This window comes from Oncorhynchus mykiss, chromosome 8 (assembly GCF_013265735.2).
Source record: "Oncorhynchus mykiss isolate Arlee chromosome 8, USDA_OmykA_1.1, whole genome shotgun sequence".
NCBI lineage: Eukaryota > Metazoa > Chordata > Actinopteri > Salmoniformes > Salmonidae > Oncorhynchus > Oncorhynchus mykiss.
In genome coordinates, this window is record NC_048572.1 from 7,066,508 (window position 1) to 7,086,743 (window position 20,236).

Here is a 20,236-nt window from a genome sequence, read left to right on the forward strand (position 1 = left end):
CCCCCTCACTCAACCCATCCCTCCCTCCCCCTCACTCAACCCATCCCTCCCTCTCCCCTCAACCCATCCATCCCTCCCTCCCTCTCCCCTCAACCCATCCCTCCCTCCCTCTCCCCTCAACCCATCCCTCCCTCCCTCTCCCCTCAACCCATCCCTCCCTCCCTCTCCCCTCAACCCATCCCTCCCTCCCTCCCCCTCACTCAACCCATCCCTCCCCCCTTCTCACTCAACCCATCCCTCCCCTCTTCTCACTCAACCCATCCCTCCCCTCTTCTCACTCAACCCATCCCTCCCCCTTCTCACTCAACCCATCCCTCCCCCTTCTCACTCAACCCATCCATCCCCCCTTCTCACTCAACCTATCCCTCCCCCTCACTCAACCCATCCCTCCCCCTCACTCAACCCATCCCTCCCTCCCCCTCAACCCCTCCACCTCACTCAACCCATCCCTCCGCCTCACTCAACCCATCCCTCCCTCCCTCCCCCTCACTCAACCCATCCCTCCCTCTCCCTCAACCCATCCCTCCCTCCCTCTCACTCAACCCATCCCTCCCTCCCTCTCACTCACTCACTCAACCCATCCCTCCCTCTCACTCACTCAACCCATCCCTCTCTCTCACTCAACCCATCCCTCTCTCTCACTCAACCCATCCCTCCCCCTCACTCAACCCATCCCTCCCCCTCACTCAACCCATCCCTCCCTCCCCCTCAACCCCTCCACCTCACTCAACCCATCCCTCCGCCTCACTCAACCCATCCCTCCCTCCCTCCCCCTCACTCAACCCATCCCTCCCTCTCCCTCAACCTCAACCCATCCCTCCCTCTCACTCAACCCATCCCTCCCTCCCTCTCACTCACTCACTCAACCCATCCCTCTCACTCACTCACTCAACCCATCCCTCTCTCTCACTCAACCCATCCCTCTCTCTCTCAACCCATCCCTCTTTCTCACTCAACCCATCCCTCTCTCTCACTCAACCCATCCCTCTCTCTCACTCAACCCATCCCTCTCTCTCACTCAACCCATCCCTCTCTCTCACTCAACCCATCCCCCTCTCTCACTCAAACCATCCCTCTCTCTCACTCAAACCATCCCTCTCTCTCACTCAAACCATCCCTCCCTCTCACTCAAACCATCCCTCCCTCTCACTCAACCCATCCCTCCCTCTCACTCAACCCATCCCTCCCTCAACCCATCCCTCTCTCTCACTCAACCCATCCCTCTCTCTCACTCAACCCATCCCTCCCTCTCACTCAAACCATCCCTCCCTCTCACTCAACCCATCCCTCCCTCTCACTCAACCCATCCCTCCCTCTCACTCAACCCATCCCCCCTCTCACTCAACCCATCCCCCCCTCTCACTCAACCCATCCCCCCTCTCACTCAACCCATCCCTCCCTCTCACTCAACCCATCCCTCCCTCACACTCAACCCATCCCTCCCTCACACTCAACCCATCCCTCCCCCTCAACCCATCCCTCCCTCCCCCTCAACCCATCCCTCCCTCTCACTTAACCCATCCCCCCCTCTCACTTAACCCATCCCTCCCTCACACTCAACCCATCCCTCCCTCACACTCAACCCATCCCTCCCTCACACTCAACCCATCCCTCCCTCACACTCAACCCATCCCTCCCTCACACTCAACCCATCCCTCACACTCAACCCATCCCTCCCCCTTAACCCATCCCTCCCCCTTAACCCATCCCTCCCTCACACTCAACCCATCCCTCCCTCACACTCAACCCATCCCTCCCTCACACTCAACCCATCCCTCCCTCACACTCAACCCATCCCTCCCTCACACTCAACCCATCCCTCCCTCACACTCAACCCATCCCTCCCTCACACTCAACCCATCCCTCCATCACACTCAACCCATCCCTCCTTCACACTCAACCCATCCCTCCCTCACACTCAACCCATCCCTCCCTCACACTCAACCCATCCCTCCCTTCTCCTCTCTCCCATCCCTCCCTCCCTCCTCCTCCTCTCTCCCATCCCTCACTCCTCTCTCCCATCCTTGTGGTGTTATCAGGACTAGAGACAGGGCTGTGGCGTTATCAGGACTACAGACAGAGCTGTGGTGTTATCAGGACTACAGACAGAGCTGTGGTGTTATCAGGACTACAGACAGAGCTGTGGTGTTATCAGGACTACAGACAGAGCTGTGGTGTTATCAGGACTAGAGACAGAGCTGTGGTGTTATCAGGACTAGAGACAGAGCTGTGGTGTTATCAGGACTAGAGACAGCGCTGTGGTGTTATCAGGACTAGAGACAGAGCTGTGGTGTTATCGGGACTAGAGACAGAGCTGTGGTGTTATCGGGACTAGAGACAGAACTGTGGTGTTATCAGGACTAGAGACAGAGCTGTAGTGTTATCAGGACTAGAGACAGAGCTGTGGTGTTATCAGGACTAGAGACAGAGCTGTGGTGTTATCAGGACTAGAGACAGAGCTGTAGTGTTATCGGGACTAGAGACTGAGCTGTGGTGTTACCAGGACTAGAGACTGAATGAGTCCTGTCCTATTCTGTTTTACAGCCACAACCTTTAAGTTACTCTGATAACTAAATTAGCCCAAATCACTGACCTGGTTCACCGACATTTTCTTAGCGAACAAAATCGGTCAACCCTGTTGAGTGCCTCCCTTTCTCGTGCGTGTGTGTGTGTGTGTGTCTCTCTCTCTTAGGACGTGTTGCCACTTACACGTGCTATTAGCTGATGGGAAAAGTTAGAAGGAAAGAGGAAGTAGAGAGAGAGAGAGAGAGAAACCTCTGGATATACATGACTAGCCTAGCGTGTTACACGTCCTTAATAATACTATAGAGATTACCTTGGACGCAGCAACACCTGTCTGTTTTACGTTACGATCCATGGCTATGGTTTTACCTTGCTTCAAGAATAGTCGACAGCACATTGTCCATCAAATAACCCTTCAACGACAATTTCTGCAGCCCCGTGGAAATCCAAATTAACATAATAAATTAAACCTGTCCATTTAAACAAGAGACACATGGACTGCGTCTCTGTCCACTGCATCCGCCCATTTCGCCATTCCGCGTCTGTGGTGAAAGGTGGTCGAGCTAGAGGGGGGTTCGTCAGGTGGCCGAGCTACAGGGAGTTTGTCGAATGGTTTGGTCTACCAACTCTCTCCCATCCCTGCCCCCCCCCCCCCCCCCCCCCCCCCCCCGAATGGTTTGGTCTACCAACTCTTGATAGCTTAATTAAGGCGTCGTAGGATTCAAAATCAAATAGCTAAATTATCCTTGGTGTGACAATCTTAAAACAATTCCATATGTTAATTGGTAGAATCTGGTTGATCACCAAACATTTCTGTTCAAACAACAACGATAAAGCCCTGCGTTCCAATTTTTTGATTTGTTTCGCGCTGTTGATGGTAGGCGCACTTGATTCATCAGCGCCAGGAAGACACAAAGTGTTCCTATTTCGAACCATCTCATACGTCTGAAGGTAAAAGTCTGCCTTATCCGGTAGAGAGCCGATCAAGTGCATCTACAGGCCTCCCGCTGGCCAATCAGATAACTTTCTCGAGCCAAAAAGGAAGCCTTGAACGCACGGCAAAGAGGATAATGTGAGATTCCAAACCTTTTAAAAACCACGACTAGAGAGACACTTAATGAATACGACGAAGAGCTGCTGTTTTTACGAGTTCATGTGAAGTTGTTGTTCAGCACATTTGTTGCCCTCCTACGGCCTCCTCCACGTCTCCTGATCTCCTGGTAGCGCCTCCATGATCTGGACACTACGTTGACAGACACAGCAAACCTTCTTGCCACAGCTCGCATTGATGTGCCATCCTGGATGAGCTGCACTACCTGAGCCACTTGTGTGGGTTGTAGACTCCGTCTCATGCTACCACTAGAGTGAAAGCACCGCCAGCATTCAAAAGTGACCAAAACATCAGCCAGGAAGCATAGGAACTGAGAAGTGGTCTGTGGTCACCACCTGCAGAACCACTCCTTTATTGGGGGTGTCTTGCTAATTGCCTATAATTTCCACCTGTTGTCTATTCCATTTGCACAACAGCGTGTGAAATGTATTGTCAATCAGTGTTGCTTCCTAAGTGGACAGTTTGATTTCACAGAAGTGTGATTGACTTGGAGTTACATTGTGTTGTTTAAGTGTTCCCTTTATTTTTTTGAGCAGTGTATTTAAAAATGGCTGGGTCTTCACAGTCCCCTTTGTGCCAGTAAGGTGTTCTTTTATCTGCTTTTTAAAATATGGATTTATTTCTAGCTCGTAACTGTGTTACCTGGGGGTGGCAGAGAGTTTCTTGTAGTCATGGTGATATTTAATACTGTTCTGGAACGTGGAGACGGTGAAGAGACCTCTGGTTGCATGTCTTGTGTTGGTACAGATGAGTGTCTGAACTGTGAAGAGACCTCTGGTTGCATGTCTTGTGTTGGTACAGATGAGTGTCTGAACTGTGAAGAGACCTCTGGCTGCATGTCTTGTGTTGGTACAGATGAGTGTCTGAACTGTGAAGAGACCTCTGGCTGCATGTCTTGTGTTGGTACAGATGAGTGTCTGAACTGTGAAGAGACCTCTGGTTGCATGTCTTGTGTTGTACAGATGAGTGTCTGAACTGTGAAGAGACCTCTGGTTGCATGTCTTGTGTTGGTACAGATGAGTGTCTGAACTGTGAAGAGACCTCTGGCTGCATGTCTTGTGTTGGTACAGATGAGTGTCTGAACTGTGAAGAGACCTCTGGTTGCATGTCTTGTGTTGTACAGATGAGTGTCTGAACTGTGAAGAGACCTCTGGTTGCATGTCTTGTGTTGGTACAGATGAGTGTCTGAACTGTGAAGAGACCTCTGGCTGCATGTCTTGTGTTGGTACAGATGAGTGTCTGAACTGTGAAGAGACCTCTGGTTGCATGTCTTGTGTTGGTACAGATGAGTGTCTGAACTGTGAAGAGACCTCTGGTTGCATGTCTTGTGTTGTACAGATGAGTGTCTGAACTGTGAAGAGACCTCTGGTTGCATGTCTTGTGTTGTACAGATGAGTGTCTGAACTGTGAAGAGACCTCTGGTTGTATGTCTTGTGTTGTACTGATGAGTGTCTGAACGGTGAAGAGACCTCTGGTTGCATGTCTTGTGTTGTACTGATGAGTGTCTGAACGGTGAAGAGACCTCTGGTTGCATGTCTTGTGTTGTACTGATGAGTGTCTGAATGGTGAAGAGACCTCTGGTTGCATGTCTTGTGTTGTACAGATGAGTGTCTGAACTGTGAAGAGACCTCTGGTTGCATGTCTTGTGTTGTACAGATGAGTGTCTGAACTGTGAAGAGACCTCTGGTTGCATGTCTTGTGTTGTACAGATGAGTGTCTGAACTGTGAAGAGACCTCTGGTTGCATGTCTTGTGTTGTACAGATGAGTGTCTGAACGGTGAAGAGACCTCTGGTTGCATGTCTTGTGTTGTACAGATGAGTGTCTGAACTGTGGAGAGACCTCTGGTTGCATGTCTTGTGTTGGTACAGATGAGTGTCTGAACTGTGAAGAGACCTCTGGTTGCATGTCTTGTGTTGGTACAGATGAGTGTCTGAACTGTGTTACCAACTGCTTGAACAGACAGTTCGGTACCTTCAGCACGTCAGCACAATGACCACAATAGTGATGCAGTCAATCTCTCCTCAACTCCGAGCCAGGAGAGACTGACATGAATGTTACTGAGGCGCCTTTTCCCTCCGTGTTCATCTAAGTGCAACATGCTGCTCTGTTCTGGACCCAATGTATCTGTGTTTGATCTTTAGCTGCACATGACCACACAACTGGGCAGTGGTCCAGGTGCCACAAAACTAGGTCCTGTAGGACCTGTCGGGTCGACTGAGACGTCAAGAAGGCAGAGCAGCGCCCTATCACAGACAGACCTCTTCCCTTTTTTGAGCGACCATTGAGTCTATATGTTTTGACGTTGAAAAACAACATGTCCTATTCTAGGAAATACAGTCTCAAATCACGACCAAACCTCCCGACGCCAATGACTACAGAAGGGGAAAAAATGACCTATTTAGCACTTGCATTTAAAAAAAAAAAAATAGGTTAACCTATGGAGAACACAACATACCTATATCTTTGTGAAAATATCACGTACATGCTGTGGGAAACACTTAGCATTGCTCGTTCTGCAGGCCAGGCCAGTGAGTCAGAGGGAGAGAGAGACAGAGAGAGAGAGAGATAGACAGAGACAGAGAGAGACAGAGAGAGAGAGAGAGAGAGAGAGAGAGAGAGACAGAGCCAGAGAGAGACAGAGAGAGAGAGAGACAGAGACAGAGACAGAGAGAGGCAGAGACAGAGAGCGCCAGAGACAGAGAGCCAGAGAGAGGCAGAGAGCCAGAGAGAGGCAGAGAGACAGAGAGAGGCAGAGAGACAGAGAGACAGAGAGAGGCAGAGAGACAGAGAGACAGAGAGAGGCAGAGAGGGAGAGCCAGTGAGTCAGAGAGACAGAGATAGAGAGAGAGAGAGACAGAGACAGAGAGAGAGAGAGAGACAGAGCCAGAGAGAGGCAGAGAGCCAGAGAGAGGCAGAGAGACAGAGAGACAGAGAGAGGCAGAGAGACAGAGAGAGACAGAGAGAGACAGAGAGAGACAGAGAGAGACAGAGAGAGACAGAGAGAGACAGAGAGAGACAGAGAGAGACAGAGAGAGGCAGAGAGAGGCAGAGAGAGGCAGAGAGAGGCAGAGAGAGGCAGAGAGAGGCAGAGAGAGGCAGAGAGAGGCAGAGAGACAGAGAGAGGTAGAGAGACAGAGAGAGGCAGAGAGAGAGAGAGAGGCAGAGAGAGAGAGAGGCAGAGAGACAGAGAGAGGCAGAGAGACAGAGAGAGGCAGAGAGACAGAGAGAGGCAGAGAGACAGAGAGAGGCAGAGAGACAGAGAGGGAGAGAAGAGAGATAGAGAAGAGAGACAGAGAAGAGAGACAGAGAGGGAGAGAAGAGAGATAGAGAAGAGAGCCAGAGAAGAGAGATAGAGAAGAGAGAGGGAAGAGAGAGACAAAGAGGGAGGAGAGAGACAGAGAGGGAGGAGAGAGACAGAGAGGGAGGAGAGAGACAGAGAGGGAGGAGAGAGACAGAGAGGGAGGAGAGAGACAGAGAGGGAGGAGAGAGACAGAAAGGGAGGAGAGAGACAGAGAGGGAGGAGAGAGACAGAGAGGGAGGAGAGAGACAGAGAGGGAGGAGAGAGACAGAGAGGGAGGAGAGAGACAGAGGGAGGAGAGACACAGAGAGAGAGACAGAGAGAGACAGAGAGGGAGGATAGAGACAGAGAGGGAGGATAGAGAGAGAGGGAGGATAGAGAGAGAGGGAGGATAGAGACAGAGAGGGAGGATAGAGACAGAGAGGGAGGAGAGAGACAGAGAGGGAGGAGAGAGACAGAGAGGGAGGAGAGAGAGAGAGGGAGGAGAGAGACAGAGGGAGGAGAGAGACAGAGGGAGGAGAGAGACAGACACAGAGAGAGACAGACACAGAGAGAGACAGAGAGACACAGAGAGAGACAGAGAGAGACAGAGAGAGAGACAGAGAGAGACAGACACAGAGACACAGAGACACAGAGACACAGAGACACAGAGAGAGAGAGAGAGAGCGAGACCGACAGGGAGAGGGATGAGAGTAATGCCAGAATGTATTGTTCCCTCCTGACCTTATTGGATGAGAGGATGAAAGAGACAGAGTGATAGAACATATAGTTCTGTGGTCTCTATGATTGCAGTGGTATAAATAACCAGTGTGTGGGCTGATGGGATCTCTCAGCTTCCGCTGCTGCTGCCCACACAATCAGTGTTACAGAGTGAGGATGTGAGAGAGAGAGAGAGAGAGGATGTGTGTGAGAGAGAGAGAGAGAGAGAGAGAGAGAGAGGGAGGATGTGTGAGAGAGAGAGAGAGAGGATGTGTGTGAGAGAGAGAGAGAGAGAGAGACAGAGAGAGAGAGAGAGAGAGAGGATGTGTGTGAGAGAGAGAGAGAGACAGAGAGAGAGAGAGAGAGAGGATGTGTGTGAGAGAGAGAGAGGGAGGATGTGTGAGAGAGAGAGAGATAGAGAGAGGGAGGATGTGTGAGAGAGAGAGAGAGAGAGAGAGAGAGAATGTGTGTGAGAGAGAGAGAATGTGTGTGAGAGAGAGAGAGAGAGAGAATGTGTGTGAGAGAGAGAGAGAATATGAGCGAGAGAGAGAGAGAGAGAGAGAGAGAGAGGGAGGATGTATGTGAGAGAGAGAGAGAGAGGATGAGTAAAAGAAAGAGAGAGAGAGAGAGAGGATGTGTGAGAGAGTGAGCGAGAGAGAGAGAGGATGTGTGAGAGAGAGTGAGGATGAGTGAGTGAGTGAGAGAAGGAGAGAGAGAGAGAGAAAGTGAGAGAGAGAGAGAGAGAGAGGATGAGAGCCAGAAAGCAGTGCACGTCATCACAACCTGAACCAGATACTCTGTCTCATATATTGGATAAAAAGCCTCCGTGTCTGTTTGATACATATTTGTCTATGAACAGGGTCTAATACGCCTTCCAGAATAGACCCTGATACTGATGTCATATCTAAAAACATCAAGCCAATCAAATCCGAGTCGCACAACACAACACTTCCTGAGAGTCTTAGGTAATAAATCACTGAACCGGTGTTACACTACATAGCAGCCAACCGGTGGACACTCCCATAACGGACTGGGGAAAACACACCCCTAAACTATAACAACGTAACCGTGGAGACCTCCTGTTAAGTATCAAAGGCTGTTTGAACCCTGGATTAGAGGGAAACAGGTTTCCCAGGGTGTGAATTGAGTGTGAAACAGTACAGGGTTTACAGACAGTTACTACTGGAACTAACAACCATCTAATAACCATCTATAAAACAACAGGAGAGCTCATTCTAACCACACACACACACACACACACAGCCAGCCAGACACACAGCCAGACAGACACACACACACACAGCCAGCCAGACACACAGCCAGACAGACACACACACAGCCAGCCAGCCACACAGACAGACAGCCAGCCACACAGCCAGACACACAGCCAGCCAGCCAGACACACACACACACAGCCAGCCAGCCACACAGCCAGCCAGCCACACAGACAGCCAGCCACACAGACAGACAGCCACACAGACAGACAGACAGCCACACAGACAGACAGACAGCCACACAGACAGACAGCCACACAGACAGACAGCCACACAGACAGACAGCCACACAGACAGACAGCCACACAGACAGACAGCCACACAGACAGACAGCCACACAGACAACCAGCCACACAGACAACCAGCCACACAGACAGCCAGCCACACAGACAGCCAGCCACACAGACAGACAGCCACACAGACAGACAGCCACACAGACAGCCTAACCAGAAGCAGCAACACTCACCAACAGTACTGTTACTCCAACCTGTTGAGCAGTTCAGGGCTTCAGGCCTCGAAACAACTCGGAGACTTTAATACTGGATTTAAACACGATTAGCTGTCAATCATAAAGAAACAACCTATCATCAAACCTCCATTTTCCTCCAAAAGTGTAAGAATATGAATATCTACGTTAGATCCAGACGGCAAACGAAGAGGAATGAGAGGACAACACAGAGAGAGGAGAGAGAGAGAGCCCAAACAAAACAAAATGGAGGGGTAGGAATTTAGTCACATGAGTGGTTTTGGTGGGAGAGAGGAGGGGGGGCAGGGGGTACCCATTGTGTGCCTGGGTGAGGGGATAGATGGAGGTAGAGAGGGAGGTAGAGAGGGAGGTAGAGGTAGAGGGGGGTAGAGGGAGGTAGAGGGAGGTAGAGGGAGGTAGAGAGGGAGGTAGAGGGGGGTAGAGGGAGGTAGAGGTAGAGGGGGGTAGAGGGAGGTAGAGGGAGGTAGAGGGAGGTAGAGGGAGGTAGAGGGAGGTAGAGGGAGGTAGAGGGGGGTAGAGGGAGGTAGAGGTAGACTAAGCCTGTGTCAGGCCACCCTCCAAACAAAGGACCAAGCTGATACAGTCTTACACCTGGTTGGAGAGTGTGTGTGTGTGTGTTTTATGCGTGTGCGTGTGTGTGTGTGTGTTTTATGCGTTTGCGTGTGTGTGTGTGTGTGTGTGTGTGCGTGTGTGTGTGTGCATCAAGCCATTGTATCTTCCCTATGCCACACCACAGCTTTGTGTACAGCAGGAACCCCACAGAGAACCAGGAACTCTCACAATAAACCATATTAACACAGCCCTTAACGAGATAGAGAGAAGAGGGAGAGAGAGAAGCGGGAGAGAAAGATGAGAGAGAGAGAAGAGGGAGAGAGAGAAGAGGGAGAGAGAGAAGAGGGAGAGAGAGAAGAGGGAGAGAAAGATGAGGGAGAGAAAGATGAGGGAGAGAGAGGAGGGAGAGAGAGAGGAGAGAGAGAGAGGAGAGAGAGAGAAGAGAGAGAGAGAGAGAGAGAGATAGAGAGATAGAGACAGAGAGAGAGAGAAGAGGGATAGAAGAGGGAGAGAGAGAAGAGGGAGAGAGAGAAGAGAGAGAGCTTAGGCAATGTTAACATGTTTCCCATGCCAATTAAGACATTGAATCGAAATAGTGAAAAGAGGGAAAGAGAAAAAAAACAAAAAAAAAACAGAGAAAGTGAAAAATAATAGTAATGTCTCTCACCAACTCCACTGTGTGTGTGTGTGTGTGTGTGTGTCTTGATCACAGACACGGAAGAACCTGCAGTTTACCAGTTTTAAATGGTCCTGAATGCCATTTGTTCTCGGTGCTGGAATGGGAGGAGTAGAGGGTGCTGCACTAGGGGGACTCTATCAGAGACCGGTGTTGTGTAACAGGCTAGGGGAAATCTATCAGAGACTGGTGTTGTGTACCAGGCTAGGGGGAAACTATCACAGAGACTGGTGTTGTGTACCAGGCTAGTGGGAATCTATCAGACTGGTGTTGTGTACCAGGCTAGGGGGAATCTATCAGACTGGTGTTGTGTACCAGGCTAGGGGGAATCTATCAGACTGGTGTTGTGTACCAGGCTAGGGGGAATCTATCAGACTCGTGTTGTGTACCAGGCTAGGGGGAATCTATCAGACTCGTGTTGTGTACCAGGCTAGGGGGAATCTATCAGACTCGTGTTGTGTACCAGGCTAGGGGGAATCTATCAGACTCGTGTTGTGTACCAGGCTAGGGGGAATCTATCAGACTCGTGTTGTGTACCAGGCTAGGGGGAATCTATCAGACTGGTGTTGTGTACCAGGCTAGGGGGAATCTATCAGACTGGTGTTGTGTACCAGGCTAGGGGGAATCTATCAGACTGGTGTTGTGTACCAGGCTAGGGGGAATCTATCAGACTGGTGTTGTGTACCAGGCTAGGGGGAATCTATCAGACTGGTGTTGTGTACCAGGCTAGGGGGAATCTATCAGACTGGTGTTGTGTACCAGGCTAGGGGGAATCTATCAGACTCGTGTTGTGTACCAGGCTAGGGGGAATCTATCAGACTCGTGTTGTGTACCAGGCTAGGGGGAATCTATCAGACTCGTGTTGTGTACCAGGCTAGGGGGAATCTATCAGACTGGTGTTGTGTACCAGGCTAGGGGGAATCTATCAGACTGGTGTTGTGTACCAGGCTAGGGGGAATCTATCAGACTGGTGTTGTGTACCAGGCTAGGGGGAATCTATCAGACTGGTGTTGTGTACCAGGCTAGGGGGAATCTATCAGACTGGTGTTGTGTACCAGGCTAGGGGGAATCTATCAGACTGGTGTTGTGTACCAGGCTAGGGGGAATCTATCAGACTGGTGTTGTGTACCAGGCTAGGGGGAATCTATCAGACTGGTGTTGTGTACCAGGCTAGGGGGAATCTATCAGACTGGTGTTGTGTACCAGGCTAGGGGGAATCTATCAGACTGGTGTTGTGTACCAGGCTAGGGGGAATCTATCAGACTGGTGTTGTGTACCAGGCTAGGGGGAATCTATCAGACTGGTGTTGTGTACCAGGCTAGGGGGAATCTATCAGACTGGTGTTGTGTACCAGGCTAGGGGGAATCTATCAGACTGGTGTTGTGTACCAGGCTAGGGGGAATCTATCAGACTGGTGTTGTGTACCAGGCTAGGGGGAATCTATCAGACTGGTGTTGTGTACCAGGCTAGGGGGAATCTATCAGACTGGTGTTGTGTACCAGGCTAGGGGGAATCTATCAGACTGGTGTTGTGTACCAGGCTAGGGGGAATCTATCAGACTGGTGTTGTGTACCAGGCTAGGGGGAATCTATCAGACTGGTGTTGTGTACCAGGCTAGGGGGAATCTATCAGACTGGTGTTGTGTACCAGGCTAGGGGGGATCTATCAGACTGGTGTTGTGTACCAGGCTAGGGGGAATCTATCAGACTGGTGTTGTGTACCAGGCTAGGGGGAATCTATCACAGAGACTGGTGTTGTGTACCAGGCTAGGGGGAATCTATCACAGAGACTGGTGTTGTGTACCAGGCTAGGGGGAATCTATCAGACTGGTGTTGTGTACCAGGCTAGGGGGAATCTATCACAGAGACTGGTGTTGTGTACCAGGCTAGGGGGAATCTATCAGACTGGTGTTGTGTACCAGGGTAGGGTGGTAATCTGTATACAGTTTATTCTGAAAGTTCTCCGACCCCTCAACTTTTCCCACATTTTGTTACGATACAGGATTTAAAAATATATATATATCCTTCGATCTACACACAATACCCCATAACGTCAAAGTGAAAAGAGGTTTTTAGACATTTTTGGCAAATGTACTAAAATTTTAAAACTGAAATAGCTTATTTACGTAAGTATTCAGACCCTTTGCTACAAAACTCGAAATTGAGCCCAGGTGCATCCTGTTTCCATTGATCATCCTTGAGAGGTTTCTACAACTTTATTGGAGTCCACCTGTGGTGAATTCAATTGACTGGACATGATTTGGAAAAGTACACACCTGTCTATATAAGGTCCCACAGCTGACAGTGCATGTCTGTTTAAAAAAATAAAAAATAAGACGTTTTTGCTTTGTCATTATGGGGTATTGTGATGTCATTATGGTGAATTGTGATGTCATTATGGGGTATTGTGATGTCATTATGGGATATTGAGTGTAGATAGAGGACTAAAAGAAAATACAATTGAATCCATTTTAGAATAAGGTTGTAACGTAACAAAATGTGGAAAAAGTCAAGGGGTCTGAATCATTTCCAAATGCACTGTATCTATACAGGTTTGTGCCTTCCCAAATCCTGTCCAATCAATTGAATTTACCACAGGTAGACTCCAATCAAGTTGTAGAAAGATCTCAAGTCTGAATTCTAATGTAAATAAGGTATTTCAGTGTTTATTTTTTATACATTTAATACATTTTCAGGATGATAGCGGGGTGAACAGGCAGTGGCTCGGGTGGTTGATGTCCTTGATGATCTTTTTGGCCTTCCTGTGACATCGGGTGCTGTCGGTGTCATGGAGGGCAGGTAGGTCACCCCCGGTGATGCGTTGTGCCGACCTCACTACCCTCTGGAGAGCCTTACGGTTGTGGGCGGAGCAGTTGCCGTGCCAGGTGGTGATACAGCCCGACAGGACGCTCTCGATTGTGCATCTGTAAAAGTTTGTGAGGGTTTAAGGTGACGAGGCGAATTTCTTCAGCCTCCAGAGGTTCTTCACCATGTTGTCTGTGTGGGTGGACCATTTCAGTTTGTCAGTGATGTGTACGCCAAGGAACTTAAAACTTTCCATTTTCTTCAATGTTGTCCCTTCGATGTGGATAGGGGGGTGCTCCCTCTGCTGTTTCCTGAAGTCCACAATCATCTCCTTTGTTTTGTTGACGTTGAGTGAGAGGTTGTTTTCCTGAAACCCACTCAGAGTACCTTCACCTCCTCCCTGTAGGCTGTCTCGTTGTTGTTGTTAATCAAGCCCACTACTGTTGTGTCGTCTGCACACTTGATGATTGAGTTGAAGGCGTGCTTGGCCACGCAGTCGTGGGTGAACAGGGAGTACAGGAGGGGGCTGAGCACGCACCCTTGTGGGGCCCCAGTGTTGAGGGTCAGCGAAGTGGAGATGTTGTTTCCTACCTTCACCACCTGGGGGCAGCCCGTCAGAAAGTCCAGGACCCAATTGCACAGGGCGGGGTTGAGACCCAGGGCCTCCAGCTTAATGAAGAGCTTGTAGGGTACTATGGTGTTGAATGCTGAGCTGTAGTCAATGAACAGCATTAGGTATTCCTTTTGTCCAAATCAAATCAAATTTTATTTGTCACATACACATGGTTAGCAGATGTTAATGCGAGTGTAGCAAAATGCTTGTGCTTCTAGTTCCGACAATGCAGTAATAACAAGTAATCTAACTAACAATTCCAAAACTACTGTCTTGTACACAGTGTAAGGGGATAAAGAATATGTACATAAGGATATATGAATGAGTGATGGTACAGAGCAGCATAGGCAAGATACAGTAGATGGTATCGGGTACAGTATGTACAAATGAGATGAGTATGTAAACAAAGTGGCATAGTATAGTATAAAGTGGCTAGTGATACATGTATTACATAAGGATACCGTCGATGATATAGAGTACAGTATATACGTATGCATATGAGATGAATAATGTAGGGTAAGTAACATTTATATAAGGTAGCATTGTTTAAAGTGGCTAGTGATATATTTACATCATTTCCCATCAATTCCCATTATTAAAGTGGCTGGAGTTGAGTCAGTGTCAGTGTGTTGGCAGCAGCCACTCAGTGTTAGTGGTGGCTGTTTAACAGTCTGATGGCCTTGAGATAGAAGCTGTTTTTCAGTCTCTCGGTCCCAGCTTTGATGCACCTGTACTGACCTCGCCTTCTGGATGATAGCGGGGTGAACAGGCAGTGGCTCGGGTGGTTGATGTCCTTGATGATCTTTATGGCCTTCCTGTGACATCGGGTGGTGTAGGTGTCCTGGAGGGCAGGTAGTTTGCCCCCGGTGATGCGTTGTACAGACCTCACTACCCTCTGGAGAGCCTTACGGTTGAGGGCGGTGCAGTTGCCATACCAGGCGGTGATACAGCCCGCCAGGATGCTCTCGATTGTGCATCTGTAGAAGTTTGTGAGTGCTTTTGGTGACAAGCCGAATTTCTTCAGCCTCCTGAGGTTGAAGAGGCGCTGCTGCGCCTTCTTCACGATGCTGTCTGTGTGAGTGGACCAATTCAGTTTGTCTGTGATGTGTATGCCGAGGAACTTAAAACTTGCTACCCTCTCCACTACTGTTCCATCGATGTGGATAGGGGGGTGTTCCCTCTGCTGTTTCCTGAAGTCCACAATCATCTCCTTAGTTTTGTTGACGTTGAGTGTGAGGTTATTTTCCTGACACCACACTCCGAGGGCCCTCACCTCCTCCCTGTAGGCCGTCTCATCGTTGTTGGTAATCAAGCCTACCACTGTTGTGTCGTCCGCGAACTTGATGATTGAGTTGGAGGCGTGCGTGGCCACGCAGTCGTGGGTGAACAGGGAGTACAGGAGAGGGCTCAGAACGCACCCTTGTGGGGCCCCAGTGTTGAGGATCAGCGGGGAGGAGATGTTGTTGCCTATCCTCACCACCTGGGGGCGGCCCGTCAGGAAGTCCAGTACCCAGTTGCACAGGGCGGGGTCGAGACCCAGGGTCTCGAGCTTGATGACGAGCTTGGAGGGTACTATGGTGTTGAATGCCGAGCTGTAGTCGATGAACAGCATTCTCACATAGTTATTCCTCTTGTCCAGATGGGTTAGGGCAGTGTGCAGTGTGGTTGAGATTGCATCGTCTGTGGACCTATTTGGGCGGTAAGCAAATTGGAGTGGGTCTAGGGTGTCAGGTAGGGTGGAGGTGATATGGTCCTTGACTAGTCTCTCAAAGCACTTCATGATGACGGATGTGAGTGCTACGGGGCGGTAGTCGTTTAGCTCAGTTACCTTAGCTTTCTTGGGAACAGGAACAATGGTGGCCCTCTTGAAGCATGTGGGAACAGCAGACTGGTATAGGGAGTGATTGAATATGTCCGTAAACACACCGGCCAGCTGGTCTGCGCATGCTCTGAGGGTGCGGCTGGGGATGCCGTCTGGGCCTGCAGCCTTGCGAGGGTTAACGCGTTTAAATGTCTTACTCACCTCGGCTGCAGTGAAGGAGAGACCGCATGTTTTCGTTGCAGGCCGTGTCAGTGGCACTGTATTGTCCTCAAAGCGGGCAAAAAAGTTATTTAGTCTGCCTGGGAGCAAGACATCCTGGTCCGTGACTGGGCTGGATTTCTTCCTGTAGTCCGTGATTGACTGTAGACCCTGCCACATGCCTCTTGTGTCTGAGCCGTTGAATTGAGATTCTACTTTGTCTCTGTACTGGCGCTTAGCTTGTTTGATAGACTTGCGGAGGGAATAGCTGCACTGTTTGTATTCGGTCATGTTACCAGACACCTTGCCCTGATTAAAAGCAGTGGTTCGCGCTTTCAGTTTCACACGAATGCTGCCATCAATCCACGGTTTCTGGTTAGGGAATGTTTTAATCGCTGCTATGGGAACGACATCTTCAACGCACGTTCTAATGAACTCGCACACCGAATCAGCGTATTCGTCAATGTTGTTATCTGACGCAATACGAAACATCTCCCAGTCCACGTGATGGAAGCAGTCTTGGAGTGTGGAGTCAGCTTGGTCGGACCAGCTCAAATGAGATAGGGCTGTGTTGGCGATTGCATCGGGGCGGTATGCAAACTGAAGTGGGTCTAAGGTTAGGGTTAGGGTTAGAGATCCTTGATGAAAAACTACTCCAGAGCACTCAGAACCTCAGCCTGGGGCAAAGGTTTACCAAGACAACGCAGGAGTGGCTCTGAGACAAGTCTCTGAATGTCCTTGCGTTGCCCTGCCAGAACCCGGACTTGAACCCAATCAAACCCAACCTGAAAATAGCTGTGCAGCAACACTCCCCATCCAACCTGACAGAGTTTGAGAGGATCTGCAGAGAAGAATGGGAGAAACTCCCCAAATACAGGTGTGCCATGTTTGTAGTGTCATACCCAGGAAGACAAGGCTGTAATCGCTGCCAAAGGTGCTTCAACAAAGTGCTGAGTGAAGGGCCTGAATACTTTGTAAAAAATGTTTTAAAAAATTATTTATCATTGTGGGGTAGTGTGTGTAGATTGATGAACAAACAAAAAAATATTTAATCAATTTTAGAACAAGGCTGTGACCTAACAAAATGTGGAAAAAGTCAAGTATTCAGACCCCTTTCGAATGTATACCAGGGTATAAGTTACTATCTGACTGAAGGTCTCTACTTTTTACGTTGAGATAAAGCAGATCGTGTTCTTCATTTCACATTTTATGAAGCTTACCACAGTTCGCTAGAACTGTTGCGCCAGTCACGTGTTGGTTTGTAAATAGCACAACAGGAGAAAAAGGTAGCAGGTGAGTCTGGCTGTGTATTAACAAGGGTCGCGTTTTATATTGAAATTCAACAGTGTTTTTGTTTTCTTCAATAGAGAGAGATCAGAGATATGCAACTATAGTTTCCCTTCACAGAATATACAGTAGTGCAACAGAGCACAGAAAATCATCTGTAAATTGATTGGCCGATGACAATAGAAGTGCAATGCTATCTTGCAGGCAGTAAATGAGCTTACAATTTTTGCAAAAAAAATTATGCATTCGAGACCCATTATGCATGTACTCCCATAACATTTCTAATGTTCATCATGGAAAGTATGTAGCCAGCTACATTTCCTAACACTTTGTTTAAAGTTCATCTTATATTTTATTGGAGAAAAGTAGGCTGGCTACATCTAGAAAAGTAGGCTGGCTACATCTAGAAAAGTAGGCTGGCTACATGGAGAAAAGTAGGCTGGCTACATGGAGAAAAGTAGGCTGGCTACATGGAGAAAAGTAGGCTGGCTACATGGAGAAAAGTAGGCTGGCTACATGGAGAAAAGTAGGCTGGCTACATGGAGAAAAGTAGGCTGGCTACATGGAGAAAAGTAGGCTGGCTACATGGAGAAAAGTAGACTGGCTACATGGAGAAAAGTACGCTGGCTACATGGAGAAAAGTAGGCTGGCTACATGGAGAAAAGTAGACTGGCTACATGGAGAAAAGTAGGCTGGCTACATGGAGAAAAGTAGCTGAAGAAAGAAGCTACACATCAGTCAGAGCGCTGTCTGCTGATACAACGCCATCGATTCTCATCCCAGTTGAAGCACAAAATGTGTCTGATGCCGAGCAGGAAGTTACAATAAGATGCGTTTTAGATCTGTGTTTACAAAAACGCAGCAAGACATTTCTTACAGGTTTTAACTTTTTTTCTCCCTGTAAAATGAAGAATTCTGCGTTAACTCAACAGGTTAAGTTTAACTTGGTAGGTATCGAAGTTACTGAATTAATAAGGTGACGAGGCATCACCCCATGTTGTGTTTCTGCCGTGTTTGAGAAGTCAAAGCCCTTTGGATGGGTTAACTGTACTGCTGCCACTGCCATCGTTTCATTTCCTTAAGTTTTTTTTCTCCTCTCTGTTCTCGGCCCCTCTGCTCCCCCCCTCCCATCTTCTTCGAGCAGAGGAGGAAGGCCTGTTTCCCAAGCAACTCCAGACTCCACATAGACACTGCGTGGAGACATCCTGCTCCAGAGCCAGTACTGTTCTTCCTTCAGACAAGCATGCGTCAAAACTGTGTTCATTTGCACAATGTCTCTCGTTCACATTCGCTCGTAAAATGTCCAAACGCACCAAAAAGGACATTCGGTAGCTCCTACCCATATATGTAGAACATTATGAGCTGGATTTCCTGTCTTTGCATTTCGTTTATTTTAGTTTGCGCTCGTTATCATATTGAGCTAGCAGCTTCCATGAAAATTCACTATTACGTGTGCTAATTTTGTTAGCATTCTGGTAACCGATTGTATTTTATTTATTTTTTTTACATTTTTTAAAATGGTGCGCCCCTTTGTGTACTAAACCGGTAATACAATAAATCCCGGGATGAGAGAAGGACAGTATGACGATATGAAAATCTGAAAACCGCCCAACCATATTATGTACATAAAATTTATGCAATGTGTATTATTGTGACATACACCGGATTGGTGGAGTGATAAGTGTTGTTTTACAGGGTCAGTCATAGTAGTATGATAGGTGTTGTTTTACAGGGTCAGTCATAGTAGTTTGATAGGTGTTGTTTTACAAGGTCAGTCATAGTAGTGTGATAGTTGTTGTTTTACAGGGTCAGTCATAGTAGTATGATAGGTGTTGTTGTACAGGGTCAGTCATAGTAGTGGGATAGGTGTTGTTTTACTGGGTCAGTCATAGTAGTATGATAGGTGTTGCTTTACAGGGTCAGTCATAGTAGTATGATAGGTGTTGTTTTACAGGGTCAGTCATAGTAGTATGATAGGTGTTGTTTTACAGGGTCAGTCATAGTAGTATGATGGGTGCAGCGAAATGCCTTTCTTGCCAGCTCTTAACCCCAACAATCGCTCAGTGTGTCTCCGCTCAGTGCCTCAGTGTGTCATGCGTGTGTTGTGCGTGTGTCATGCGTGTGTGTGTCGTGCGTGTGTGTGTCATGCGTGCATTAGACGTTCCCACTCACCTATAGGAGGTGTTGTCAGAGCAAGGTTGGTGTGCTCTCACCACTACAAACACGTGTTGGAAGTGGGACCGTATGTTCTTAGGGGTGAAGGGTTGAGCCCCGGGCTCCTGGAATACGATGGTCACTATGTCATTCCCTATGTGACGCTTCCTCAGGAGCTGGGAAATGTAGACAAATTGGTTAGAGAAAACAGCAAAGGAAAACTCTCAAGGTAAACACATGGACAAGAAGATGGTCACTTTTTCAATAATCTATTTAGGGATGTGACAATCTCTCTTATTTTATTCTGCAATTAAATGGTCAGAAAAATGAATACAATTCCATGTGAATTCACAATGTAGCTGCTGCCAGCAACAGTTTGGGTCTCACGGTGCGTCCCGGTCACATGGTTAAGCATTGTACTACCATTACTGTACTACCATTACTGTACCTATACTACCATTACTGTACTACCATTACTGTACCTATACTACCATTACTGTACTACCATTACTGTATCTATACTACCATTACTGTACTACCATTACTGTACCTATACTACCATTACTGTACTACCATTACTGTATCTATACTACCATTACTGTACCTGTACTACCATTACTCTACTACCATTACTGTACTACCATTACTGTACCTGTACTACCATTACTGTATCTATACTACCATTACTGTACTACCATTACTGTATCTATACTACCATTACTGTACCTGTACTACCA

At 48.3% G+C, this 20,236-nt stretch overlaps 1 protein-coding gene across 1 annotated transcript in view; it reads right to left on the reverse strand.

Moving 5' to 3' along the window:
* The window catches only part of sipa1l1 (signal-induced proliferation-associated 1 like 1), a 234,241-nt gene that overhangs the window by 66,223 nt on the left and 147,782 nt on the right, over nt 1-20,236 (reverse strand). Inside the window, 2 exon segments of the mRNA XM_036986820.1 lie at nt 9,686-9,696; nt 19,518-19,675. Coding sequence (XP_036842715.1) covers nt 9,686-9,696; nt 19,518-19,675 — 169 coding nt within the window.